Consider the following 26,061-nt stretch of genomic DNA (forward strand, 5'->3'; position numbering starts at 1 on the left):
GGCCGCGGCCCCGCACATCCGTGTCCGGGAGCCGCAGATGGGCGGAGCTAGGTGGGGCCGGGGCCGGGGCCGGGGCCGGGGCCGGGGGCACTGCGGGGAGCGGGCCTGGGCCTGGGCCCGGGCCCGGGCCCGGGCGGGCTGTCCGTGGGTCTGTCCGTAACGAGGGGAAACCGCCTTCGCTTCCGACAGCTCGGCTCGTCGTGCCGGGGATTCCTCATCGTGCTCCTGCGGCCCGCGGTCCGCCATGACAACCATCGGCGACCTCCCCGAGGACGTGCTGGTGGAGCTGCTGTCGCTACTGCCCGTCCGGGACCTGCTCCGCACCTGCCGGCTGGTGTGCACGCAGTGGCGGTACGTGGTGGACCTGACCACCCTGTGGAAGCGCAAGTGCCAGCGCGACGGGTTTTATCGTCAGAGCTTGGACAGAAGCATCTCTGACTGGAGGATCTTCTATATGCTCTGCCACTTGAAGAGAAACTTAATCAAGAACCCTTGTGCTGAAGGTTTGTTTCATTATTTATAATGAAGGACTAAGAGTTTCCGAACAGTCAGAATGAGTCAGTGTCCTGCATGCCTCAACTACTGCTGATGCTGTGGGACTACCCAGCTACTGGGTGGAGCTCTGCTGGGTCAGATTCACAGCTCAACTCCTGCAATAAAACTGCTCTAGGTAGATAGGTGTGTATTTACCAATAGTTTGTGGTTTCAGCTAGAAAAATCTGGAGTCATAAGGCCCCAGTACTGCAGGCAGTGACAATTAATTTGCACTGCAAGTACAATGTGGTAGTGAAATTATCAGGTATTGGGATTAAACATCTGGGCAACTGGAGAACTTTTGTTACCAAAGACCTGATTTATATGACTACAGTAATTCTACTTTATTGCTCCTGCTGATATTCTGATGAGGTCAGAAATCTGCTGCCTACTGTCCTAGATGTTGACAGCCACATTAAAGGTAATGGCAGCATAATGACAGGAGTCACTTACAGCTGTAGGAAAAATACAGTGGATCTGAAAACACCAAGTAGCTTCCTAGAATTCTCCTGCTGTGATTCTAACAAAAGCTGAGATCCGGCTGGTAGCTGCAGTGAGGTCCTAACCCTCACCTTGGACACCTGTGTTTGTAGAGAGCTTCCAGCACTGGACACTTGATGATAACGAAGGAGATAAGTGGAAAATTGAGGATCTGCCTGGAGCTCATGGAAATGATATGCCAGACCCCACAGTACACAAATACTTTGTCACTTCATATGGGTAAGAACTGGATTCCAGTAATCTGGAACTGGGAAACCTGCTTCCTCCCATCTGTCTGAAATGGCACCGTGGTTAGAAGGCTGGTGGCAGGTTACTGAACCTTAGATCACCTGTGGGAAAAGGAAGGAACTTCATTAACCCTTTATGCCAATTAATTTGAAGAGATGGGTACTGCTGAGAGAATTGAGAATTGCTGAGAGAATTTAGCAGGTGCTAAATTTCTCTGCCTACCAGGAACTTCCTGTAACTTTTATAGGTAAGATAATCTACATGCGAGTCCTGCTTCTCCTCTCCCAAACGTGGTAGGGAATGGCTAAGGGTCTGGCAAACTTTATCAACTGCACTTAGATGACAAGGTCAAAAGCCCTCTAACCTCCAGGAGTGGTAGGTGTGTCACACTAACAACTTGTAATAAAAGCTGTTACCAGAGGAGGATCAACAGCTTTTACATGCCCTAGGCACTGGTTTCCTGTTACCAATATGTAAGCGCAGGGACTCCTCTTAATCCAGCTTGTAGGTAACTATTTCTTTTATCTTGGGGTGAAGCTAATTCAGTTCACTTCCTTGTCGGGTTCTGGCTATGGATAAGGCAGGGTTTAGCTGGATCAGCTTTGTGGGCCTTCAGGATTTGGGGTGGGTATGAAAGCTGTCAGGGAAAGGACAGTGAGAGGGAGGAGATGTGTTATGTAGAACTGCATTTCTATGTCTGTTTCAGGCCATGCTTCAAGTCTCAACTCATTACCCTGAAGAAAGAAGGCTACTGGAATCAGCTGATGGATGAGAAACGGCCTGAAATTACAGTCAAGGACTGGTAAGTGGAAGCACTGAAAATAAGAATTTCTGGCACTGGTCTAGAGGCAAGCTAGGCTTCTGGAGGTTTTCATGCTGTAAAATCAATTTTTTATTCTTTGGGGTTGTAGTTCTTGCGTGAAGAATAAGCTAAATCTAAACTTAGTGGATTACAAGGTGGCAATCCTGTTAAGGGCGGGATAGCTGTACGTTCTAGAACTTCTCTATAGCTATGGGGATGACATTCCTTTTCCTCTGCAAACAGGGATTTCCTTGGAGACTGCTTTTGAAAAATAAATAAAACTGAATGCTGTATATAGAGCTCTGCTCCTTGATTCCTCCTGCCTCTCTAGGTATGCTGCTAGGTTTGACTGTGGGTGCCGCTATGAGCTCACGGTGAGGCTGCTCTCGAAGGATTATATCGTCCTGGAGGAGTTCCACCCTGAGCCAGTGGTCATTGAACAGTGGAGTGATGCCAAGTGGAGAGAGGTGAGCAGCAGCTCCAGAGGCAGGAGCTTTACAGCAGTGTTGTGACATGTGTGTTGCCAGTCTTACTTGGCCAAAAGTGCCAGTGGACTTTTCTCTGCTCTTTAGCCTCCTCTACTCTGTACAGAAGGTGAGTCCTTGCTATTGACAATGCTGAAGAAGCACTAGTGTCCTGAATGAGACAGGTGCTATTTTTAGGTGCCCAGCATTTTCTAGAGAGTATCCTGTGGGCTTCTGTGTTGTTTTAGTGCAGTCTTCTTAATTGTTTCCTGGTTTTATGTAAGATTCTGTCTAAATAATTAAGTAACAAGAACACATTTTGGGGTTTTTTTGGATCAAAAAGCTGTTCTAAAACTACTGCATGGATAGCCAAGTATTGCAGACTTAACTTTTCTTAAACTGTTACAGGTGTTTAACTGGTTTGATTTGCTGAATGTACAGCATTAGATGTTACTTATACATGCACTTAATTATCAAGCTTAATGTCAGTTTAACTCAGAGAGGATTTTGAGGAGAAGGCTGAGTGAGAAAGGTTCCCCCCTCCCCCCCCCACAGGGTATGGTGCACTTTCATTGAAAGATACCTGGTCTCAGGAAAAGCTCATTCTAAGACTCACACACTGTAGTTTTCTGAGCTTCTAGGTGAGTGGTGGTTTATTTGGGCAAATTAAGAGGAATTATCTTTTCTGTTCTCTCTAGATTTCTTACACCTTCCAGAATTACCCAGCAGGAGTTCGTTACATCTGGTTTCAGCACGGAGGCCAGGACACCCAGTTCTGGGCAGGATGGTACGGGATCCGTGTGACAAACAGCAGCATCACCATCGGGCCCCAGACGTCATTATGAAGCACAATGTAAGGATTTGCTTTTACCTCAGGACTGTAAGCAAGTGGCCTCAGGTGCACTTTTTGCCTGTACTCTGTGGGTGTGTCCTAGCTTTGTCTTTCAGCTCTTGTTCACAGCAGGACTTCTGCAGGCCCAGCCCTTTGGAAGGGCTTCTGTCTTCATCTTCCATCCTCTTCTACCATGGATGCTATTCCAATTACTGGTGCCCTTCCAGAGAAAAACTGGGACAATTAAATATGAGATCTATCTTTTCTAGTTAATACATTCTTATGCTAACACACACAGTCTAAAAGACACTTTCTTGTTTGTGGAACTTAAGAAAGGTAAGGCGAAATTATTTAATTTCAGATTACCAATGCTATCTACAAGGACTCTGCTACAGATTGTTTTGTATGGTATTTTCTTTTTCCTGTTTCAGCATCAGACCCTTCATAGCATCAGGAAACTGTCACCCCTTGTTCCTAAGTGCTGTGTCACTGGTAGTGAATTCCTTACCCTTTCTCTAAGTGTGTATAATCAAAATGGTACCTGCCTTCCTATCCAAAACGGTCCCTTGGTGTTTGAATAAACAGGTAGAGAAAAAGGAGGTAAGGAGTCCCTTCAGGCAGCTGCCTAACAACACAAGTACCTTTTGATTGTGCTAGGCTTTTCCCACATCACCTCTGTGCTTTCAAAGGACTTGGTTTGTACTGAGCAGTGTAACCCAATATAAAATGTTAAAGCAATGCCCAGCCTTGATCTATAGTGTTCCTACATTTGATACCTGGAGGAAGCAGGAGGTGCTGGACAGGCTGTTGTACCAAATTCTCTGACAAACAAGCTCAGCTCACTATGAACTGTGTCTGCCACCCTTATATACCCAGAACCAATGCTAAGGCCATGTTCCATCTCCTCTGACAGGCATAGGATTAACAGTGCTTTCCTTGCCTGATCTCTGTTAGGAGTAGATACTTGGCAGGTGTCCTTGCTGGACAGACAAATTCCACATTGCTAATGCCACCTCTGGGTGAAAGGGAAGAGAACAAGGTTGTACAGACTTTCATAGGAATTGGCAGAGTCCACATATGGGCCAGAAAAGCAATGGAAGCTCCACAGAAAATAAAAATACTTCCTCATTGAAGAAGGGAGCCTGGTTTTGACAGAACTCAGCCCAGTTCAATGGGGGTAAAACTTAGTATTTATTGAAGACTACTTGGTCACAGTGGACAGACACTACATAAGGCCTCACTCCCCCTTAACACAAGTGTTGCTCTCGTGGATCGTGTGACAGCTCCCTGCTGTCAATCACTGCCTGTGTGCAATGGAGCTGCCCTGTTCCAGTGAGAACTGGCCTGGTAATAAAGCACTGACTCCCCAGGGATGCACTGTAACAACACCTGTACTCTCACATGAGTCCACATGGGAACAGGCTCTGGCTCCCCATTCCAAGTCAGTTCTATATACAGTGGTAAGAGCACTTGAAATAAAGAGGCAGCAGCTGCTCTACATTCACCCAGAAGGCCAGCTGAAGAGATGGTTATCAAGATATGGTTTGTGAGAGATCTTACTCCGCTGGAAGATCAGATGAAGCTTGAAGGCAAGGAAAGTTTGAAATCAGGTGCCTTTGTGAGCTCGCTCTTCTACATAGAGCTGCATCTGGAGAAAGAAACAAGCATCAGTCTTCTTGGTATACAGGTGGGTGAATGGAAAAAAAAAAAAAGCCTGCAACAGGCTGAATAGGAAGTGCTTATACCTTCCCCCATAACCAAGTTTCCTATTTTACTATGAGGAGTCTTGCCCTGCCTTGATTACTGGCACAGACATCTGCAAGACTAAGCTCCTGCTCAGCAGTATTTAAAGTTGTTACACCACAGAAAACTGCAGAGCTGGTGTCAGAGCAGACAAAGTTCTGAACTGCAGCAGGTTCAGCATCTCTCGGTCGAAATGCTCTGCCCACCTTTAAGATGTCAGATGTCATGGTTTTCAGGGGAATAAGCCGGGGGTCATGCATGTGCATATCTTGCTCATCAGCGAGGATCCACGGGAAATCCTGGGGGCAGGAACACAAGATGTTACTGGCAGAACCCAGCAGTGGTGTAAGGTGAGCTCCTCCTCAGCACTTGTTTTGGGTTAAGTTGAAAGAGAGACAGAGGGAAGGAACAGGTAATTCAGACTTTTCACAACAAAACACTTACACACCTGTCCCTGACACTCAGCATAATTATCTTCAGTTACAGCATCAAACTATGAGGTCAGTCCATTTCACTTACTGCAAATGTGACATCTCACTTCTTTAAAAGATAACGCTCTCAGCTGTCCTTAGTTACCATGCCCAGTTCATTACACCAGCATTTAACTGCAACGCCAGAACGCTTAGGGCATGGGTTTCCGTCCTGCCTTGGAAACCTAAAGGTGGGTCTACTACACCACAGGTTTCCATTACTAAGCAGTGCAGAACAGAATTCCATTTTGAAACAATTTTATACTTCACTAGCTTTATTTGTTGTGCCTTAGGACACCTAAAATAAATTGGCTCAGGAAAAAAGTTTCCGTGTATCTAAGCAAGGATTCTTCAAAAATAATCTTGTTTTAGAAAGTGTTTCCTCTAAGATAAAATGTATTTGTGCCCCCAAACCTACTTGTTACTTGAATTTTAGTCTGTCTTGCTCTTTGTACAAAATCAGCCATCTACACCGTGGATGGTGGGTGAAGGCTGCTTTTTTGCTTGATTAAATTCAAGTACCTATTCTACACACCTGAGTATTTCTAAGTCAGCAAGCACTGGGCAGTGATTATTGTTACAATCTATTTCAAGACTTGAAGCTGTCTGCAGGTGTGGCTGTGTGTGGCGAATGTGCTGTCAGCTCACCAGCATAAACCATTTCACCACATTTGAAGTACAGTTATGATGTGCCTCATGTGACACCAACCTACATGTTCAAATTCTCTCTCAACCTTAGAGATGCCAAAACTCTGCACTGCCCAGTCTTTGCTCTGCAGCTTCTCACACAGAATCAGGTGCCCAAGGACATCACTTACCTTTATCACCTGGATCTTTTCCATGTTGCGTGTGGCAGCCTCCCGTGTGTGAACCAGAACTGTGAAGGTGCAACCTAAGAGAAGTGTCAGGTTCCAGCTCAGGGGACAGCTCCCAGAGGATCAGCCAAGCCAAGCAATGCCAGGCATTAGGCTGTTTGGATCCAAGTGACATTTACCTGGGGGGTTGTTGTCCAGCACAGCATCACAGACGCTGATTTTCAGGATGAAGGCACGCAGTAACTGCTCGACATGGGACAGCAGGGACTCAGAACTGTGGAGGAGACAGCAGTTGTTACTGGCATGCAGCAAAGGCCTGAAGTTGCTCCCAGAATGTGTCCCAGGGCTGGCTGTTGGATGCCATGGGCAAGCAGGAGTGGAAACCTCACCTAATAGAAAGAAGAGGTGGCTGGGTGATCTCAAAGACAAATCTTTCCACGGGGTGGTGCTCTTTATCCAGGATTACAACCACAACTTTCTCCACATCGTTCTGCAGGAACCAAGACAGAAAAATCCCTTCCTTAATATGAGCTGTCTGCTGCCCAGTGTGCTTCACATACTTTGATGCAGTGGGAGTACACTCAGTTGTTGGAGCTCACAGCACAAGCCCTCATCCAAAACCTGAGTTCAGATTATTCTTTGCAATCAGAAAAAATGCTTTTGCAAAGCAATTTCTTGCTGAGTGTTAAGCTGCCAGCTTGTGGCTAAGGCTGAGGGTTATGAAGTGTGCTAAACTGTACGTTCCTCTAGATCCCGTTTAGGAACAAAGGAGGAAATGCACAGCCATCTCACTGCATCACTCTGGGATGGACACCAATGAAGTTAAGATACATTCAGACCATTGCCCAAACAGAGCAGCTTTGTACAACCACAATGTAAAACTGACCTAATTCCATTTTCTTCATGTGCATGAAAACTGTCTGTAAAGAGCAAGGCATACAAAACCTGCCAGCAGCCTCCTAGAATGCTTCTTTGGCCACACCTTTCTCTCGCAAAACCTGGAGTCCAGACCTACCTTTGCTTGCTGGCTCACAGCAAAGCATTCAAACTGTTCTGCCACAGCAGGTGCTTAAACTGGGATAGATTGTAAAGCAGAATGGTAGGATGATGTAATTGGAAGTATACAGACATATGTCCTTGTGTGGTATATGAGACAAGCAAGGCAGGGTTTTAACTGCCAGGAAAGGTTATGATGTTTTTAGTTTTGTTAGAAACTTTTATCAGCTAGTATATTTTATATGGTAAATTTGTAAACAAATGTTGCAATTAAGGTAATATTTATGTTCTCTTATTTTCTATCAAATCCACTTGCAGTACCTTTGCCCAGGTCCCTGGTCTGAGCTCACCTTCTCCAGCAGCGGCTTTACACAGTGCAGTGTGTCCTGGATGTACTGGTTCAGCTCTGGGTGGCAGGACATCTGTAGCAAACACAGGGAAGAGTCAGAGCTGTGTTTGATATGAGCCAGGACAATGCTGAAAGGGAAGATTTAAACAGAAGTACCAGTGTGTACAAGGAATTCAAGTCATGCTTCAAATAGTGCTGAAAAATGCTGAGCTGCCCATTCAAACCAGCAATTCTTTCAGGGAAGGGTTAATCAGCAGATCACTGCACCCACACAGTTGTATATCAGGAATGTATACCCACAACAGCATATTTGGAATAGCATATTCCAGCCATCTTTACTTCCTAGGAAACATGCTTTCCTGTTACCTCACTGCACAGAGCTGGGGCAGCCTTCTACTACTGTTGTCCATGACCTGCTTGTTCCATGAGCATTTGCTGTATCCTCAGCTATGGGGCTGTTCTGTCATGACAGGAACTAAGTTCTCCTCAAAAATAAGGCTGTACATTAAACAACCACTTCCAGAGTGTAAGTTTTTTCTGGTGAGTGTTGACTGATCCTTCCTATTTTGCTTGTCCATGTGGCTGTCAGCTTCCAGGAGAATCTCCTACCTGGACAGGTACATTGTACTTTTTCCTCTTCTGAAAGATCCCAATAGGGTAAACTTCTCTGACGTACAAGATGAGGTGAACAGCCACTTCCAGGAATTCTGAAAGAACATCTGCAACAACTGAAAAACAGAAGTAAAGGATGCTGGAATAGGGTGGGGGGAAGCAGAGCAATACCACAGACTCAGGGGAATTTTTTTTTCAGGTATTTTTTTCTGCATAAATTTCACCTGCCTCCTCTTAGTTGCAGGAACTTTAGGGATAGAGCAACCCTACAATAACACTCCCCCAAGCTCAGTCCTAAGGAGGAGCCTCACAAGGACACCAGTTGCAGCTTAGTACAACACATTACCTTGCCCAAAGTTAAGGTCCTGCCGTGTGAGAGTGGTCATCTTCCCCAGGCCCTGGAAGTAACCACAAAAGGGATGGTTATTCTCTGGCTCATTGTAGATACAAAAATGCTGCTGGCAAGGATTTTCTTGCTATTTTCTAAGTCCGTGAGAGACTTTTCTCTCTCACAGAAGAGGTAGCAGTTATGTAAACAACCAAACCACCTGCAACCTTGAAAAGTCTTGTTTATGGTATAGTAGAAAACTATTTTGACAATGGATGCTTTAGGATTTTAGCCAATCACTCCCCAGGGGTGGCTGATCCTTGTCCAATTAGACTATGAAGAAAAAAAGTCTATAGAAGAGTTTGTAAAATAATTAAATAAATCAATCTTGCTGCACAATTCCTGCCTGCTGGATCTTCTCTCCTCCTCCTCCCTATGGCTGTGAGACACGGTGATATACCCTAGGGCCTAGGCCTGCAGTAATAATTCATCTAGTCAGTTCATGAAGCCATACACCACAAGACTCTGTGAGCCCACAGTGAGAAGTGTGAGCACCCCCCATAAGCACAGCACATCCTCAGGGATTACCAGCAGTGCACAAACCAGTGCTCACACCTCAGGATGAGAGATTATTCATAATTTAATTCCTGGGGTTTTCAGTCTCCCTTTCTGCGATACAGGAAAGTTCAGACAAATACTTTTTAGTAACACAAGAAACACTGTTTTGTAAAAGCTTCATAGTACTTGCCTTTTCTAAGCCCTATCTCCTACTATAACACAAGAACTTCTCGGGTCTTTGGGTTAATTCTAACACCACCGTGAACCACTGCTTGTCCAGGCTTGGAGCTCCATCTTCCACGGACACACCATCACACAGGTTCTCATTTGCTGCCACTGCCAACAGCTTCTAAGTTTCTCTCTGCAGTCCCAAGGAACCCAAACTCTGCAGAGCTACATAATTAAGTCAACATGGACTTCGTCACACGGGATTATGGAATACCTCAGGTTAGAAGGGACCCATAAGGATCATGGAGTTCAACTCCCTGCTCCTCGCAGGACCACCTAAAGCTAAACTATGTGACTTAGAGCATCATTCAGCTGCTCCTTGAACTCTGACAGGCTTGGGCCATGACTACATCCCTGAGGAGCCTGAAATTCGTGAGCTACAACGGGCAGCACATTACTGTGACAAATTGAGTTTCACATGCCCACAATCAAACAGCAGACGCTGGAGTTCAGCTTCCAAACAGCTTTCCCGGCATAGTAGACTCCATGCCTTACACAATTTAAGCCACAGTGTACATAATTATCTATTAGAAATTTTGTTTCATTATTTTATCCACACTCTGCATGTAAGCAAATTCTAACCACTAACAGCAGCACTGTTCATGAACTGTAGAGGTCTTTAAATGCCTCTGGAGCATCCACCAGTAACTCAGGTGTCCTACAAAGACTTTTGATGAACCACAGATGTTCCAATCAGCTCTTTAGACACTGATTTTCAAGCTGTTTCGGCTGCAACAAAACATGTCTTTCAGACCTACAAAGAATTTGTTCAGCCTTCACAAAACAGGGAGCTACTCTCACCCCCATTTTTTAAATCAGTTATACCACTGTATATATACAAAGACTTCCTGGAATATTAATGATCTGCTTGCTACACTAAATAAAACTAAGATAGTTTAGCATCCCAGTCACAGTGACTCTCAAATTAGTACAAAAGATCTACAGAGTATCATAAACAATCTGTGTTTTTAGAGGTTTAGGTTCACATCATCACAAAGCTGGAACTAAGCACCACACGCTCAAGGACTCTGCAGGCTGGGAGATAATGGAATCACAGAACAGTTTGGGCTGGAAGGGACCTTAAAGCTCATCTCATTACAACACCCTGCCAGAGGCAGGGCCACCTTCCACTATCCCAGGTTGGTACAAACTCCATCCTTTGGACACTTCCAGGGATGGGGCATATAATGCAACTGTAATCCACCATCCTCCCCATGCCTATCACCAGAGCTCCCGCACTAGCCCTGAACAGCCGGCACAGGCCACCCCAGCAGCCCGGACGTGCCCTGCCTGCGCCTGGGCTCCCAGAGTCACCGCCGCTCCCTCGCCCACTCCGGTGTCTCAACCGCCCGAGCAGAAGGGAGGGCGGACGGGGATGGATCCCTCGAGCGCCCCGGTCCCGCTCAACGCACGACACCGCCTTCCTCAGTATTCCCGAGCCCTGGAACCGCCCGTTCACCGCTGCTCCCTCCCGAAACGGGGCTTCTCGCACGGCCCGCCACCCCCCACTGCCGCCCAGGGCACCCGCCGACCGGCCCCGCCTCAGCACGGCCACCTGCCGCCGTGTCTCCCCCAGTCCCCGTGTCCGCCCAATGCTTACCCCCTCCCCGGTGTCCCCCTCCCCGTGTCCTCTCTCGACCCGGTGTCCCCCCCGGTCCCTACCGGGCCCGTCACACCCCCCAAGCGCGGGGAGCGGTGGCGGCGCGTGCGGGTGACGTCAGGGTGGGAACGGCGGGCGCCTCCCGGCGGGCGGGAGGAGCAGGCGCAGGGCCGATCCCGCTGCCCCCGCGGGGTCCCGGCACCCCCGCAGCTCCCCCGTCACGGCGCGGCCGGGGGCTCGGTTCAGGGAGCGGGGCACACTGAGCCCCCAGCAGGTCTCCCTCCCCGTGACCATAACGCGGGGAAACCCCGCGGGAGCGGGGAGCCCGCCCCGCCGCGCAGGTGAGCGGAGCTCACCCGCCGCCGCCTCCTCCCCCCGGGCTGCCACGCCTTTGTCTCCGGCCTTTGTCTGTCCCGTCCGTGCCCGGGGCAGGGACTGCTGCTGCCACCAGTACCCTGCGCTATCGCACCCACCTCCTCCTTCGCGCCGGGCACCCCAGCACCACGCACCCCTGGCATACCCATGCACTCCCCCTGTGCCCCCCGCCGCACACCCCGAGCCCCTCCCAGCCCCACCTCCTTCCGCACCATGCACCCCAGTCCCTCGGGATTTCCGACGTCCCCGGTTCCTCTCCACATTCCCCCACTGCCTTCCCACTGTCTCCTCCTCCTCCCCCTCCTCCTGCCCCTCCTGCTCTCGGGTTTAGACACCCCTTGCCCCCCGCAGACCTGTCTCCCCTCCGCCGCTCGCACAGCTCTGCCCTGCCCTGCCTTGCCCTGCCTGCCGGGCTCCGCCAGATCGGGACCTCCGGACAGGTAGGCAGCGCTGCTCGTGCCGTGCTCACCCCGCCCCGGGGTTGGGGGTGGATGCTCCGCCGAGCTGATTCCCCTCTGCTGTCGCAGGGACTCGGGAGGAGTAGGGGACAATTTCCCACTTTCCGTGCGCCCCGGAGGAGACAAAGACATGGGGTGATGGGGGACCCCCGGTCCTGCCGCCGTCGGGATGCGCGCGGAGCTCCGGTCACGGCGGTATCGCTAAGCGGTGCGAGCGAGCACCGAGCTCGGACAGCGCCGGTGCCGGGGCGCGGTGCCTTCGGCCAGACCTATTGTCACCCGTGCTGGGGAGCGGGCTCCGGGCTCTACCGCTCCCGCCGTGGTTCTGCCACCCGGGTCGCCTCTGTGCCCTGCGCCATGTGCCTCGCAGGGATGTGCGGTACGGGCTCTGGGGCTCACGTCCCACTGCCCCACTGCGGGTCACTCCTGCGAGCTCCCTCCCCAGATCGCTCTCCCCTTCCTTGGAAGCAAGGTCGCCTCGGACAGAGGCACCGTCCCTCTCGCAGGGCCTGAGCCCTTCGCGCACCCCAGGGGTATGTCCCGGCTCCGAGCCAGAGATGCCGAGGAGTGACGGAAGCTTTTCCCACCTAGTCATTGTGTTTACAGAGCCGTGCGCTGCCATGCACCTAGCCCCTGGGTACCCGAGGCTTGTCCTCTGCTCTTCCTGTGTTGATAAAAGTGAGGTCTCATTTCTGAACTAAATCAATTTGGCATAATTTAATGGTTTATTACAGCTAGTAATTAATCACGTAGAATTTAAGTGACACCAATTCACACCTGAAGTTTTCTGTCAACCGGAGGGTTTAATGGAAGTGGTTTTGTATTCCCGTCTCCTCTCCCTTGAAGAAGGAGGCATTAATTCTATATGTATGGTTCAAAGTGAGAATGTCATGAAAGGAAGAATGTTGAAAGCACAGCCTGCCTAACTGTTCTGCCAGTCAGGACACATCCATGACTCTCTGCCAGCGAAGATCAGGGCAAATCTGCCCCATTCTTCCCTGTCACGCTGGCAAGTACTTTCTGGCCAGGTGAGCAATGACCTTTCCCGTTGATTGTGTCCCATTTGTCACCTGGCATTGTGCACGAAACTGAAGAGTCTTCGCTGCCATGCTGACAGAAGCAACTATATCTTGGATGCTAATCTCAGGTGCATAGCTATTTTAATCTCATTACTGGGTAGACTCTGTTTGATAGCAGGTCGCCTGTGATGGCTGTGTCAGCCACGCCGTGAAGTCCCAGAGGGAAACAGAGCAGAGGGTACTGCATATTCATTCATGGGCTCCTCTTCCCCTTCAATGCGGTGACTTGCTGGGCTGCTCTGTCCCTGGCGGATGTTGTGCTGGGAAGCTCTCAGGGCAGGTCGGGCTAGGCTCAGGAGAAAGGGTGGCGCAGCTGTGGCTAGGGGCATGTAGTGACTTGAAGGTGCCCAGTGTCGACCAAAACCTCGGTGCTGGAGCTCAGCAGGGACTCAGGCAGCTCACAAGCCTGGGCTGCAGGAGAGGGAGTTCCCTGGGTTGTGCTGTGTGAACAGATGACCTCTCTCCTGATGAGGAGGGTAGAGCACAGGCTGTCAGCCAGAGCTGATGGGTGAGGGGAGTCCCAGCTCCAGCCCTTCAACTGATGTTTAGTGGATTAAGTTTCAAGTGGTCACTGGATACAAATTGCCCCAGGGAGAGGCTGTGAAGGCACAGGGGCAGCTACAGCTACTACTAAACCCCCTGCAAGCCTGAATCCTTATGTCCTGTCTCTTGTGCCACTAATGCAATTGGTATAGTACTGAATTTGGCCCTTTCTATAGCTGGAGTGCTGTCTGGGGATGGCAAAAGTGAGAGAAAACAACACAGGTAAAGGAAACCAAATGTTTCAAAGGGCGAGGGGGGGATTCAGGTAGCCTAAATATCTGCAGAGAGGAAATGTCTTGCATCACAGTCATGAGGGACAAAGAAACTTTGGAGTCTGGTAAATATGAAAGGCAAGGTAGGAGGAATGGTGATGATGGAAACAGGAAACCTAAGAAAGCAGGACAGCTCTGAAAAGGAACACAAAAGTACTGAAGATCTGTGAGCAGGGAATTCTGCTGTTCTGTCATTCCAAGGATGTCTGGGACAGCAGCAAAAACAATTAAAATTCTTTACAAATTGAGTCTGCAAGAAGTGTTGGAAAGAATAAAAGTGTTAGTACTTTTGCCCTGGAGAGGAAAAGAGAAGGGTGAATATTACCTGCCTGCTTTGGAAAACCCTAGAAAGCTGAGATTGAGCCTTTGGAAATGGGAAAGTCTCTCGGCAGATTGTTTATGAAGCTTCCCAGCATTTGCCTCCAGAAACAGAAAAACAGATGGAAAGAGACCCAGCAGGGAAGTGAAATCTCATTTATCTGCACAATGCCATCCTCCTGGCTCCAGCCAGCTCTCTGCATGTCAGCTACCATAGAGCCTACCCCATCCATTCTGCTCCAGGCCTTCCCAAGCCCATCCATCACTCTATGGCTTCTTATTTACAAGGAGCCTGGCACATAAAGCTGGGTTTATTGTCTTGTCATCCCTGCCACACAGGCACATACACACAACACCCATGTAGATGCCTGTACACTTTGTGTATTACTGCAGGTTGGGATTGTTTGGAGTCCAGGAAATCTTTACACGTGTCTGCCAAAGTCTGAGCTTTTCAGAGCCAAAAAGAAATCTGGCCCAGCACACATGCTTGGATCCAGCTTGGTTCAGCCCTTGAGCATACTAACTGCATCAAGGATCTTGAAAGTCTCTTGGTTCAAGGGTTTTGTTCCTCTTGGCTGTGACATGAAGAACATATGTGAAAAGTTAAAGCTAGGACTGTCAGGTATCATGTTTTAAATGAGATATGTGAATGAATGTAGATGATCTGATGTTCCTGCTTTGTCAAATACAAAATAAATACACCAGGGGCAGTTTTGGAGTCTATTTCAGAGCCAAGGTGACACAACTGTATTTATAAGGGAAAAACATGCGTTTATTTCTGTGTACCTGCTCAGCGCATGGCTGCCTTGCAGGATTACAAGCAGAGAAATAGCAATTTATATTAGTGAGTCCAGAGAAGGAGGCTTCACACAGGGAAAGTTATCCAAGATGCAAACACCCCACCCCTCCCCCCCCATTTTCTCTTACAGGATTGTAACCATTCACTACTAACCCAAAATGGATCAGAAATAGTGGCTGGAAGACAGCACTACAATTCACTCCCCAGTCCTGAGTCTGTACTCTGGGCAGCTCTAAGCCCTTATCTTTGCTGTACAGGTGTTTTTGTGAGAGGCAGATTTGCTAACTCAGGTGGTTTGTATCCTGAGGGTCTGTAAAGGCAGTGCAGGTAGAGGGGTGGAGCAATAAGGATGTAGGTTTGGTGTTGTGAAGAACTACAGGGGCAGCTTAACCTGGCAAATACTCCATCTATTTCCCTTACTAATATATGAACCCTAAGAAGAGCATGAATTCTGGGGCTTTGTTGTAACACGTGTGTTTGTTTACAGCAATTTAGAAAAGGCAACTCCTTACAAAACCAGACTTCTTTCTGCCTGGTGTGTGTCTCAGGCAGATTTTTATCCTTTGCAGGCTGCATCAGCAGGGTGAGAACCTTGCTGTCACCTACATCAATGAGCCCAAGGCTAGCATGGGCTTCTTTTGTGGACTGTGGTCCTGCTAGAAAAGAGGGTGAAGTTTACTTTGGTGCTCAGCCATTGAGGAACCTGAGCACTGAGAGCTAGGGATGCTGTTATGTTATCTAGCTGTCTTCTGTAAGTGTGAATTCTATAGGGTAAGAAAAATTAAGGAGGTATGAAGAGGTTTCTGGAATTAAAGATAGATCAGGATATGGAAACAAGTGGTTAGGAGAAAGCTGGGGCTGCTTTGCCTCTAGCACGGCAGTGTTGAATTAACCCAAAACTTGTCCATGCACTGGTTTGGTTTAGCAAACAGCTCAGATCTCCCCTGACAACAGTGTAGTACAGGTATTTATCTGCATTATTATTGCAAGATTCCCAGTGGCACTAACGCAGCATGTTAACCTGCCCACTCTGCCAGTGCAGAGATGAGGCAATCTGTGTCTCTACCTGCATTTTCATCCTGGTTCATGCCAACAAGACAGCTGAGCAGCTTAAATAAATGTCCCCTATGCTTTGAAGCAGACCTTCTGCTTAACTACCCTGCAGCATTTAGCTGCCTCCCACCTCCCACTGAAAATCAGAATGTGTCTGTCAGGTTCACCATCAAAGGGCCATGTCTGTGAAAGTGAGATTGGAGACACCCTTGCATTCTCTTTGCACTTGTTCTCTTCTCTTGGTATTTTGCATACAGATGAAAAGGTAAGATGCTCTTTATAGCTCTTTGAGTTGTTCTGAGTGATGTCTTAATCCAGTTGGTTTGCTCTGGTTCTTAAAGAGAAAACCCTAGGCAAAAAACAAGGATCCCATGGTCTGGGGAAAAAACCAAATGACCCCATGCAGAGCTGTGTGTTGCTATTTGTTCTACCAGTTTTGAAGAAAAACTTCAAATGCTTTTTTTAGTAGATTTAGTTGTCAGCATAGATTTTCTTTGTTCCAGGTAGTTGCCAATAAAATAGTATTTCTAGTGTTATGCCTTCAGCAAGTGAGCTTCCCAGTGCCTCCTAAATCAGTCCTCAGGGAACAGTTTTTTGCCTTTTATGGCCAGTAGAAAGACCTGCTTTTTGAAAACTGCATGAAAAGAAGGTCCCTGTGCTGCCTGCCTCTTTCCAGAGAATGGCTGAACTGAAAACTTGTTCCCAGGCTATGAGCAGCAGCAGAGAGGAATCTTGGAAAGTCAGGATTAGCTAGTGGATGCATTAGCAGGCTTTTTTCAATTAACAGGATGAAGGCATCTCTCTCTAAACTCCAGGATGCTGGGCTGCTGTGATGGCAGAGTTTTCACTGACTCAAAATTCTCCACATCTGTCTCTCAGGCTGAAAGAAAAGAGGAAAGGAAGAGCCCAGGCTACTCCTAGGGTATCTTCTGTCAACTCCACAAAAACTGGAGTCAGAATTGGCCTCAAAGGCTGTTACCTGCTGCCCTTCACAGGTGACAATGGCTGGTAAAGCAGAAAATCACCTGGAGGAGGGAGTATGAGCCCTTGTAATTAAGCAGCAAAGTGGTTCTCCTGGTGAACAGATGGAAATCAGGTGCAGCCAAGGGCTAACCTGCAGGAAAGACTGGGATGAGGTTGAGTGAAAAGCTGTGGCTGTAACCCTGTGACTGTATTTCTCAAATGTAAGCATAGGCCTGGTTTTCTGGCAGTCAGTATCCCAGGGAACTCTGTTTTTAAGCATGTCTTCATGCTGCCCAGAGAAAGAGGGACAGTCTGGAAAAGCTGCACTAGAAATACTGCAAATCCCTTTCCCCATTTTGTGGGAAAGGGCAGGGGAGATTGACTCAATTAGAGAATGCTCTGGCTTGTGCAACATCCCAAGCACATGTCTTGTAACACAAGCACATGTAACACAATCAAAAGGATGAAAGAAGACCCTCAAAAATATGACAGTGAAGCACAATGAATGAGAATAGTCTGCAGCCACTGTGCTGGTGGACTCAATGAAACTTGGTCTCAGTGTTCTTGGGACTTAAATTACCCTCCCAGTGACAGCCCTGCCTGGTGACCTGTGCAGGATCAAGGAAGGAAAGTGGGACAAGCTAAAGAAACCTCAGATTGCCTCTCTGCCCCTTGGTCCTTAGGCCAGCATCCCCTGCTCTGCTGACAGCCTTTTTATTTCCCTGCTATGCCATGAGATATCAGCACAAAATTTCTAGTGTTTTTTCTTCCTTTGACCAATTTCAGTCACCCTGAAGCAGTATGCAAGCATGTGTAGAAGTCTCTGTCTTGAGCTGCTCAGGGCTGTTGCTGGTCCTGTGAGGCCATCATTTGCCCCCAGTTCTGTTCATTTTGACATTTTCATTGCAAGGAAACCAGCTGTGAGGAGGGGCCAGTGCCCCTGGCCCAGGATGCCAACCTGGCAGCAGACAGCCCTAGCTGGGCAGCTGGTGTTGTGCCAGGCTCAGGAGCTGTGGGCAGGAGCCAGCCCCCCCAGACCCTCAGATGGTGGCTGTGAATAGGAGGGTAGGGGGGCTAGTGAGGAATCAAAGGGAAGTGTCCTACTGATTAATGGCCTCATTTGCACATGAAACTGGGACCTCTCAGCCCTGCAGGCCCTGCACGCCCTGCACATGTGTCTCAGCCCTGCACATGTGTCTCAGCTGCCGTAACCAGGGCCCCGGAAAAGAGGAGATAAGCAAAGAGAGAGTAACTTGCTTCCAGCTCAGGACACCATAATGGTTTTCATCTAAGTGTCCTAGGATTGAATCTTGATGGCCTTTACAGGTCGTAAGTGTTGGTTGCTTATTTTTTTTTCTTTTTTTAATTGCAGGTGAGACAGAGCACCCATAATTATGGAAACTTCTTCCACCTTCTATTCTTTCCTTTTCCTGTGTGTGCTGGTTCTTTCTAACATCAGTCTTGCAGTCTCCCTCAACCCTGGCGCAAAGCTCAAAAATGCCCCAGAGAAGAACAACCACCTTCAAAACCAAGAGATGTGGCTGCAGCAGCCTAGAACTGGGCACCATCACAGGCAAGGCTTGGCCAAGAAGCAGAGGGTCCATGCCATTCCTTCAGGAGGGCAGCTGGCTGGGGAACAGACCCTCAAGATGGGCAGTGGAGCTTCAGCTGTGGAAGAGCTGGTGGCAGAGAGACAGCCAGCAGCCCTGAAACAAAATAAGGATGTGTTCCTGGGGTTTGAATTGCCATATCCTGAGAGGGAAAACCAGTCCCCGGGCTCTGAGAAAGGAAAGAAGCAGAACCGAGAGCATCGTCGACATAGCCGCAGGGACAGGCTCAAACACCACCGAGGTATTTGAGCTCCAAGGGAAGCTGGGGCTGTTGTGTCACTGGGAAATGCGTGTCTCTTGTGTGAGGGCAAGAAGATGCAGATGTGGTGGAGCCACATGGGTGTGTGGAGGGTGTGGGGTGTGTGCCTGCTCTAGGGAGACATCTGCCAAACAAAAGAGGCACAAGAAGAAAGGGGAACTGGAGAACCAGAGAACTTTAGTGCTGGCTGCAATTTTGTTAAAATGACCTGGTTTGTCTTACAGGGGGAGTTCTGAGAGTCCCTAAAGCTTGAGGGGTTGTTTTGGGGTGGCCTGCTTTGTTGGTTTTTTTTTTTTTTCCTTTTTAGCAAATGGCCCGGTTTAGGAACAAGTATTTCCAAGCCATGCTCAATCTCTCCACTGACTTCAAAAAATGACCAGAATTAGAAAGAACACAAACACCTTATTTTGCTTTGAAGACCAGTTTCTTCTCACCAGAGCTTGTATTCTTCTATGTTTATGCTGAACTACAAAAAAAAATCAGATTTTGCGTATGTGAAATCGCACTGATAACTTTAAAATGTTGCTTGTGTTTGACTGGGACTGCTTTCCTTTGCAGGTCAGGTTGCGGGTGTGTCTCTGTGGTATGAGCTCAGTGTGGTAAACCTTGAGTTCTGTTAAAGCAAGGCAATTTGTGTCAATCAACACTATGTGACAAGTTGGGTGTCACATCCTTGAGTTTCATCTATCACTCCTCCCTGCCTCAGTAAGAAGAGCTCTATTGCTTTTTCAGGGGACTGGCTAAACAGCTTGTGTTAGCAATATAGGAGAGTATACAACAAAGCTGGTTTGAAGCAATATTTGCAGACTACAAACAGGGCTTGTTTCTTGAGGTTAACTTAAGGTCTATATTTAAATTAATACTTATGAAGAAGAGGGATATATCTGTGAAGATAATAATTTCAAGTTAGGTAAGTCCTGACTTGAGATAAATTGAAATAACTCACTACTAAAATCAAATAAGAATATATTCACAGGTATTTGCAACAGCTTAATCCATTAGTTTAAAAATGGTTAAACAGGTATATTTTGTACTCTTGAGACCAGAAAAAGACATCTTTTGCTTCTTAAGCAAGAGATAGACATATCTTCAGGAAGGTGTGATTACGTATGTCTCAAACGTAAAAATCAAGCTGCATATACTCTGGACCCGATTTATCACTGCAATAGCTCATTACTCTGTTTTACAGTGGTCTAAACAGCATCTCAGGGTCATGGAACAGTGGTTAGCGACTGGATAAAATGTGAATTTCTTTGACTCGAATCTGTCACACAGAGAAAAGGGATGAGAAAGGTAATGCCACTGTACCTGTTGCCCTCTGCAGGGAAGACTCCTGATGCTATGCCAAGCTCCCTGTACAAGAAACCCAAAAGCTTTGAAGAACAGTTTCAAAATCTTAGGGAAGAGGAAGCTACAAGTCTGACTCCCACCATGCTCCTCATTGCTGCACTGGACACAGCTGTTTCCACAGAAGAGCCTCCTGTTCTTCCAGCCACTTCACCACGGTCACAGGTAAAGAGACAGCTAGGAACTGTTCTGTACCTCCAAGCCTTGCCTCTCCCTCATCTATCCAACTTCACTGAGCTTCAAGGACCAGAGAGACAGTAGGAGCCCTTGGCTGAAGAGCCAGCATGTCCTAATGCTCACTGCTCACCTTTTGTTCTCACACAGAAGCAGTGGAAACTTCCCTCTTGGCTTCAGCCTCAACAAGGGAAAACTCTTCCCTTTTGAAAATGAGATGCTAGGAATCCCCAGTGGATAAGACAAGAGTGGAGGAGGGAGGGGGAATCATAAAGCCTTTTTAATGTCTAAAAGCACCATGAAAATTTGCAACGACTTCAGTGTCTCTACAGAAGTGTAATCCGTTGCCTGTCTGGTTTTTTTTGTGGTTTGCAGGCCCACCTCAGGCAAGATGGGGATGTGATGCCCACCTTAGATATGGCACTCTTTGACTGGACTGATTATGAGGATCTCAAACCAGAAATGTGGCCATCGGCTAAAAAGAAAGGTGCTAAACCTCCCTGTCCTCTTCCCCAAAAGTCATCCTGTAAGGCTCGTCTACAGGTAGTATTCACAGATGTGCTGAAGGACATGAGATCGTAGTGGTGGGGAAAGACGGAAGCAGCATAATGCTGACTGTGTTTTGTGCTCAGTTTCAGAATGTTTCTCATTTTGGATGCATAGTTGGAGGGCAGAGGAAAACTGATAAATGGAGAGTTGAGAAATAAGGAGGAGATCAGACTATGAAAGTTTAGAGTTCAAACTCTTGAAATTTGAGGCTGTTTCTACCCTGGAACAATACACTCTCCAAAATGAAAACACTAGCATGACATTTTCTATCAGCATCTTTTTTTTTTTCCATAGAAAAGCACCGCAGTAAGAGCCCCAATGGTGGAAATGAAACCATGACAGCTGAAGGAGAGTCATGTGATCACCACCTTGACTGCCTCCCAGGTCAGGATCAGCTTGGCAGAGTCATTTCTCCAAACATGACATGTTTGAAATCATGCCCAGGTTTTAAGACATGCATCCTGATTTCTACTACTGATAGGAAGTGGTATGCATGGGAAGGGCAGAGGCTCTCTAGGTGTGTTGTGAGACCAGGTGATGTCTATACGATGGAGCTGTCATGGGTGCCAGTAGCCCTACAGGTAAGGGGATACCTGAGCTGTGCTGATCCCTGGTCCTGTGTTGCAGGCTCTTGCTGTGACTTGCGTGAACACCTCTGCAAACCACACAATCGAGGCCTTAACAACAAGTGTTATGATGACTGTATGTGCACTGAAGGTGAGTCCAGCTCTTTGCTCCCTGTCTCGGTTTAAAAGACAGGTGTCTGCCAAGGAAGGTGGAAACATCCCTTGGAATGGAAAATATGACCCCCTTCCCTCCAAATTATTCTAACTTTGAAATTACAGGGCTTTCAGGCCCTGTATAAGAGAAAAGGAATAACAGTTCTTTACTAGCATGTATAACAAGGCAAGTAACAACAACAGCAGCAACAACAAACAGAACCAGAGACCCAGTGCCGGCCTCTATCGGCCGCAGGCGCTTTCCCCTCGGTGCAGTTCCACTCACGGCCGGCAGGGGCGCTGCTGGCTCCCGGCCGGGCAGGGCAGGTGCGGTGATTCCCCCGCGCCTGCAGGGGGCGCTGTGGCGCGAGCTCAGCTGCCTCTCCCACACATGGTAACGCCGGGCACAGCCGGCAAGAGAGAGAAAAAGGGGCTCCTGCTGCAAACTCACGGGGGGTAGCTGGTCTTAGTGCCCCTCTGGATGGCAAAATGGACTGCAGCAGGAACCTCAGAGCAGCAGGCTGGAACAGCAAAGGTGAGCAGACCCCCCACAGTGGTGAATCGAACTGTAGCACTAAGCCCCCAGCCGTGGAAAAAGCAGAAGCAGCGGGGGATCCTGGTGGATGCTGCGTGTTGGGCTGAAATGTAGCAAAAATCCTGAAGCAGTGGCAAGAAACTGCAGGGGCTGGAGGGGGGATTACTCCTTTGCACAGCTCACTGGCAAGGAGTGGCCCAGCCGGGGTCCCAGCACAGCACACCACCGGCTCTGGGCTCCCAAGCAACAGAGGAGAGAAGCAAACCAGCAAGCCCTAGTCACAGTGCCGAAGAAAAAAAAAACACGAGGGAAGAAAAGAGAAAGGCAAAAACTACAGGGCGACAGGATCTCACGTCAGACCCACTGTGCTGTGTGGCTGCCGAGCCAATCACCCCCACCGGAAGGAAGTGCAGCCCCTGGTCCCCAACCCCCGCAGGATCCTGGGCTGCCCCTCACCCATCGCAATATTCCTAGAGCCAGGGGAGGCAGTGACCATTTCAGACACAAAACAAAGACAAAACCAAACATGGTTATGGGATATAAACCATCCCCAAGACACTCCCTGACTTTGTAGTTGGCAGTGTTGACTTGGAATAGTGGTTTGTATGTGAAAGTGGGGGCCAAGCTCTGCTGTTCTTAGCCTTTCTCTGCCACTGACTCACAGTGTGACTATTGAGTCTTCTAGGATATCTTGTTTTCGTTCTTGAAAACAAAGATCCTGATGTCTACCAACCTATCAGAAGAAGCCACAATATATTAACATTTCAGTGGTGCTTTCAAGTATCACAGGCTATGAAAACAGACTGTTTTGTATGACCTTGTGCCTAACATGACTTTCCCAAGTTCATTTAAACTGAGATTGTAGCAATTTAGTAGGTGTGGGAAAGACTCAGGCTTTTGTTTCTTAAAACTATTTCTGAAGAGTCCACAGCAGCCCTTACTAGGAGGTGCATTACGAAGGTGTTAAAAGCTACTTTTCTAGTCTGAACATGTTCAGGATCAGCTCCAAGCACTGAGTCTCATCTGCCAGAACAAAGCTCTCTTTGCCAGGTTTTGTGACCTGCATTAGGTACCCAGTGATCTGACCAGGGTGTTCACCTACTTTTTACCCAGTTAAAGGGGTAGCTTTCCCGGAGTTGCAACGTTAAATGATAGTCTTCAACTTGGGCGTCTTGTGTAACACCTCAAGGTTCTAATCAGAGATGACCTTCTGATAGATTAGCCTAGAAAAGTGTTTCTGCAGTCCCTAATGAGGCTGCCCCAGGCCCTGCTTTATCTTTAAGCTAGTTATAAGTTGATAGCAAATGTGCATCCTGTGTAGCATAAAAAAGATCCCCAGAGATGGAAGATCCAGGTAAGATAGACAAGAGGCTTAGATAAGAGCAGAGCTCTGATCTTGCATGCTCTCCTTCTAGGAGGCCAGATTGCCCTGGGGTGATTGGTAATGAGGGACACAAACCCAACTTTTTAAGGTAGCTGATTGTCAATGTAGCCCAGGGACATGATTCCAAGAGACTGCTCTGTGACCTACGACATCATCTGGGTCTCCAGTGTATAATCAAGGACAGTTTTAGGCTGTCTCATTACAAAAGCTATAAATCCTCAGCCTCCCCTGCTCTGGGGATGCTGGCACTGTTGCTATCTGCTGCCTGCTCTGGAAGTTAAAAGAGCTGCAGCTTCTAGAATGATCAAATCAGCTCCTGCCAACCCCAATGACAAGATCCTGCACTACTGAAAAGCAGAGTTTTCATGAGAATTATTTACCCATAGGCTGTACCCTGTCTGGCCCAACTAGCTTTGCATTCTGGTCTAACAAAGTCAGACAAGAAACACCATAAATCAACATATTGGTACGAGAAACCAACTAGTTACCATGACCAGAGGTTCCCATGGTCTTCCACTGCCATGGGAGAATATGTACTCACGGTTTTTACAAATAAAATGCTTTTTTTTTCCCTTCGTATTCACCAATGCTATATTAGCTAGCTTCCTTCAGACCCTGCACATTGAGCATCTAAAACAGAGAAATTAAAGGAGATGAGCAGTGGGCTTTGGATCAGACCTCCCAGTAATAACACTTCCAAGTCTCTTCCCTTCTCTCTTGAAGTTTCAGGGAAATAAATAGCAAGGGGAGGTCCCTACTCATCGCTGCTGCACATTAAATCTATAGTAATTTCCCAATGGAGAGATCATTTAGACAGTAATGGGAAGTAATAGGGGGAAACCAAGCAAGGCTTCTATAAAATCACTGGAAACAATCGGAATAATTCATTGGTATTTCAAGAAACCAGTGAAACCTGCCTGAACCAATGAATCCCAAACCAGAACAGTGAGCGAAACAAAATGCTGGTGCCCGGAGAGCAATATACCCTGTCTGTGTGAGGCATTTCTCTGCCACCCTATTTGAGACAGCACTGGGACTGTCCCCAGTGCAGCAGGATCTGAGGCAGAGAGATAGTTGGTGTTACTGCTGTAGTGAGCCTTGGTCCCTCCTCACTTCTACATGTCTTTTCCATAGGGCTACGCTGTTATGCCAAATTCCACCGGAACCGAAGAGTGACCCGGAGGAAAGGGCGCTGTGTGGAGCCTGAATCAGCCAATGGAGAGCAGGGATCTTTCATTAATGTTTAGGAGGGTGGGACTCCTGCCTGGATGGTCAGGAGTTGGGGTCAAACTGTTTATACCTAGCAATGGAAATTAGAGAAAAAAGTTGAGCAAATGATGGAAGCTGCAGGCTCTGAACATGCCAGGTCCCAGCTAGACTGAAACACATGTTCATTATAAATAGAGTGGCATCAGTCTTTCCTAGAGTGGGACTGCACTCCCCCTCCCTTCCCTCAGCACGTTCCTGCCATTGAATTGAGTCCCCCTCTCCCAGTTAGTAAGCAATGATCATGACTCCCATTCTGATGGTCCTGCCAGGAACAGGCTCTGCAGTTTCATCTCCTTAAGAGAGGCGAGATGTGGAAGATCCTTCAGGGCAAAGGGGATATGAACTTAAACTTTACCCCTTAATTATTGTTTGAGAGTAAAGGTAGGTAGATCCTCCTTAAGGACTGGAAGTTCCTATAGGAGAGGAAATTTGTAACGTCCAGGTGGAATCAAAGATGGGAAATGGATCAGCAGGAAGCTGCCTGCCTAGGTGAGAGAGGACCCACTGGAAGACCTCTTGCTCTCTCCCTTTTTCACTGCTACAGACATATTCCCTAGCTGTTACACACTACCACTTCCTACCTGTCATCTTTGGGACCATCCAGTCCCACTCCATCCTTCCCTCCTTTCTTGCTTTCAGAGAACCACCTGGTTTCTGCAAGGATGTGGCAAGACATCCCAGCCTGTAGCTCTCACTCATTTAGCTGTCCTGCCAGGTATGTTATTTTTAATGATTATTTTTAGGAGCTTTCTGGGGAAGTGATTAGTTTTCCTAGTGAGCCAAAAATAAAGTTTTTGGTAACAGGAGATAGGGACAGGCTGTTCCGTTGTAGTAAATCCTGTGACATGTTGCATGTGTGTTTCCATGATATGTAAATAAAGATATGATGGATATCCTTTGTGCAACTCTTCTGCTTTTTTGACTGCACTCAAGGATGGGGAGGAGCCAGAAAAGTCTGTAAGGAAGTTGGCCAGCAGGTAAAACTGATGACTTGAGGTGATCACACAATTGTGCCACTGGTAGAAAAATTTCTCTGCCCAAGGTTGCCTGTATTCTCACTCAAATTGCAGATAACAGTTTCTGCCTGGTGTAGCCAGCCAGATGTTTCAAACTTCTTTGTATTAATACTTAATTACTGGCTTCCGTGATATATTGGAGCAACGAAGGCTACCTGTGTTAACCTGGAGTAGTGGTAGCCGGTGAAGACGTTCTTTGCTACTGCAATACCCTGACTTCTGCGGGGAGGCAACTATGAAGCTTTTCATATCCCAGAGCCTGGAGATGTATAGTACTTT

General features: G+C 47.8%; 3 protein-coding genes across 11 annotated transcripts; 2 read left to right on the forward strand and 1 right to left on the reverse strand.

The window, feature by feature from the left end:
* LOC121675731 (F-box only protein 44-like) lies at positions 1-8,264 on the forward strand. Of its 3 annotated transcripts, none has more exons than XM_042051398.1 (7): positions 1-51; positions 190-503; positions 1,128-1,254; positions 1,970-2,065; positions 2,397-2,532; positions 3,228-3,382; positions 6,431-8,264. In XM_042051398.1, the coding sequence occupies exons 1-6, from the start codon at positions 38-40 to the stop codon at positions 3,372-3,374; spliced, it is 834 nt and encodes a 277-aa protein (XP_041907332.1). In that variant the 5' UTR covers positions 1-37; the 3' UTR covers positions 3,375-3,382; positions 6,431-8,264. The 3 variants fall into 3 exon arrangements, with proteins under 3 accessions (XP_041907332.1, XP_041907333.1, XP_041907330.1); XM_042051399.1 differs by having other exon boundaries at positions 7,704-8,264; XM_042051396.1 differs by lacking the exon at positions 6,431-8,264 and having other exon boundaries at positions 3,228-3,960.
* MAD2L2 (mitotic arrest deficient 2 like 2) lies at positions 4,529-11,869 on the reverse strand. Of its 7 annotated transcripts, XM_042051403.1 has the most exons (9): positions 11,636-11,654; positions 8,693-8,744; positions 8,344-8,462; positions 7,736-7,807; positions 6,779-6,879; positions 6,569-6,663; positions 6,393-6,466; positions 5,311-5,403; positions 4,529-5,009 (listed from the first exon to the last, which is right to left on the reverse strand). In XM_042051403.1, exons 1-9 carry the CDS (start codon positions 11,648-11,650, stop codon positions 4,968-4,970), a joined length of 663 nt encoding a protein of 220 aa, XP_041907337.1. In that variant the 5' UTR covers positions 11,651-11,654; the 3' UTR covers positions 4,529-4,967. The 7 variants fall into 7 exon arrangements, with proteins under 7 accessions (XP_041907337.1, XP_041907335.1, XP_041907338.1 ...); XM_042051401.1 differs by lacking the exons at positions 8,693-8,744; positions 11,636-11,654 and having other exon boundaries at positions 7,736-7,862; positions 8,344-8,561; XM_042051404.1 differs by lacking the exons at positions 4,529-5,009; positions 11,636-11,654 and adding an exon at positions 11,789-11,869 and having other exon boundaries at positions 5,317-6,466.
* DRAXIN (dorsal inhibitory axon guidance protein) lies at positions 11,721-25,659 on the forward strand. Its single transcript, XM_042051395.1, has 7 exons — positions 11,721-11,875; positions 18,293-18,771; positions 20,114-20,301; positions 20,686-20,797; positions 21,154-21,243; positions 21,487-21,576; positions 24,632-25,659. The coding sequence occupies exons 2-7, from the start codon at positions 18,315-18,317 to the stop codon at positions 24,742-24,744; spliced, it is 1,050 nt and encodes a 349-aa protein (XP_041907329.1). The 5' UTR covers positions 11,721-11,875; positions 18,293-18,314; the 3' UTR covers positions 24,745-25,659.
* Positions 25,660-26,061: the final 402 nt, after the last annotated feature.

Source organism: Corvus kubaryi, unplaced genomic scaffold, assembly GCF_017639235.1.
Source record: "Corvus kubaryi isolate FWS band 111438036 unplaced genomic scaffold, C.kubaryi_AGA036_p1.0 75, whole genome shotgun sequence".
Taxonomy (NCBI): domain Eukaryota; kingdom Metazoa; phylum Chordata; class Aves; order Passeriformes; family Corvidae; genus Corvus; species Corvus kubaryi.

What these genes read in the sequence shown, in the direction of transcription:
- LOC121675731 (XM_042051398.1), top strand. An exon ending in CAAGAACCCTTGTGCTGAAG is followed by an intron (nt 504 to 1,127) that starts GTTTGTTTCATT and finishes CTGTGTTTGTAG; the next exon opens with AGAGCTTCCAGCACTGGACA. An exon ending in TACTTTGTCACTTCATATGG is followed by an intron (nt 1,255 to 1,969) that starts GTAAGAACTGGA and finishes TGTCTGTTTCAG; the next exon opens with GCCATGCTTCAAGTCTCAAC.
- MAD2L2 (XM_042051400.1), bottom strand. Translation starts at nt 8,561, where the DNA reads ATGCAGAAAAAAATACCTGAAAAAAAAATTCCCCTGAGTCTGTGGTAT. An exon ending in TAAAGCCGCTGCTGGAGAAG is followed by an intron (nt 6,880 to 7,735) that starts GTGAGCTCAGAC and finishes TGGTTCCTGCAG; the next exon opens with AACGATGTGGAGAAAGTTGT. An exon ending in CCACCTCTTCTTTCTATTAG is followed by an intron (nt 6,664 to 6,778) that starts GTGAGGTTTCCA and finishes TCTCCTCCACAG; the next exon opens with TTCTGAGTCCCTGCTGTCCC.
- DRAXIN (XM_042051395.1), top strand. Translation starts at nt 18,315, where the DNA reads ATGGAAACTTCTTCCACCTTCTATTCTTTCCTTTTCCTGTGTGTGCTG. An exon ending in CCACTTCACCACGGTCACAG is followed by an intron (nt 20,302 to 20,685) that starts GTAAAGAGACAG and finishes TGTGGTTTGCAG; the next exon opens with GCCCACCTCAGGCAAGATGG. An exon ending in GCCATCGGCTAAAAAGAAAG is followed by an intron (nt 20,798 to 21,153) that starts GTGCTAAACCTC and finishes TTTTTTCCATAG; the next exon opens with AAAAGCACCGCAGTAAGAGC.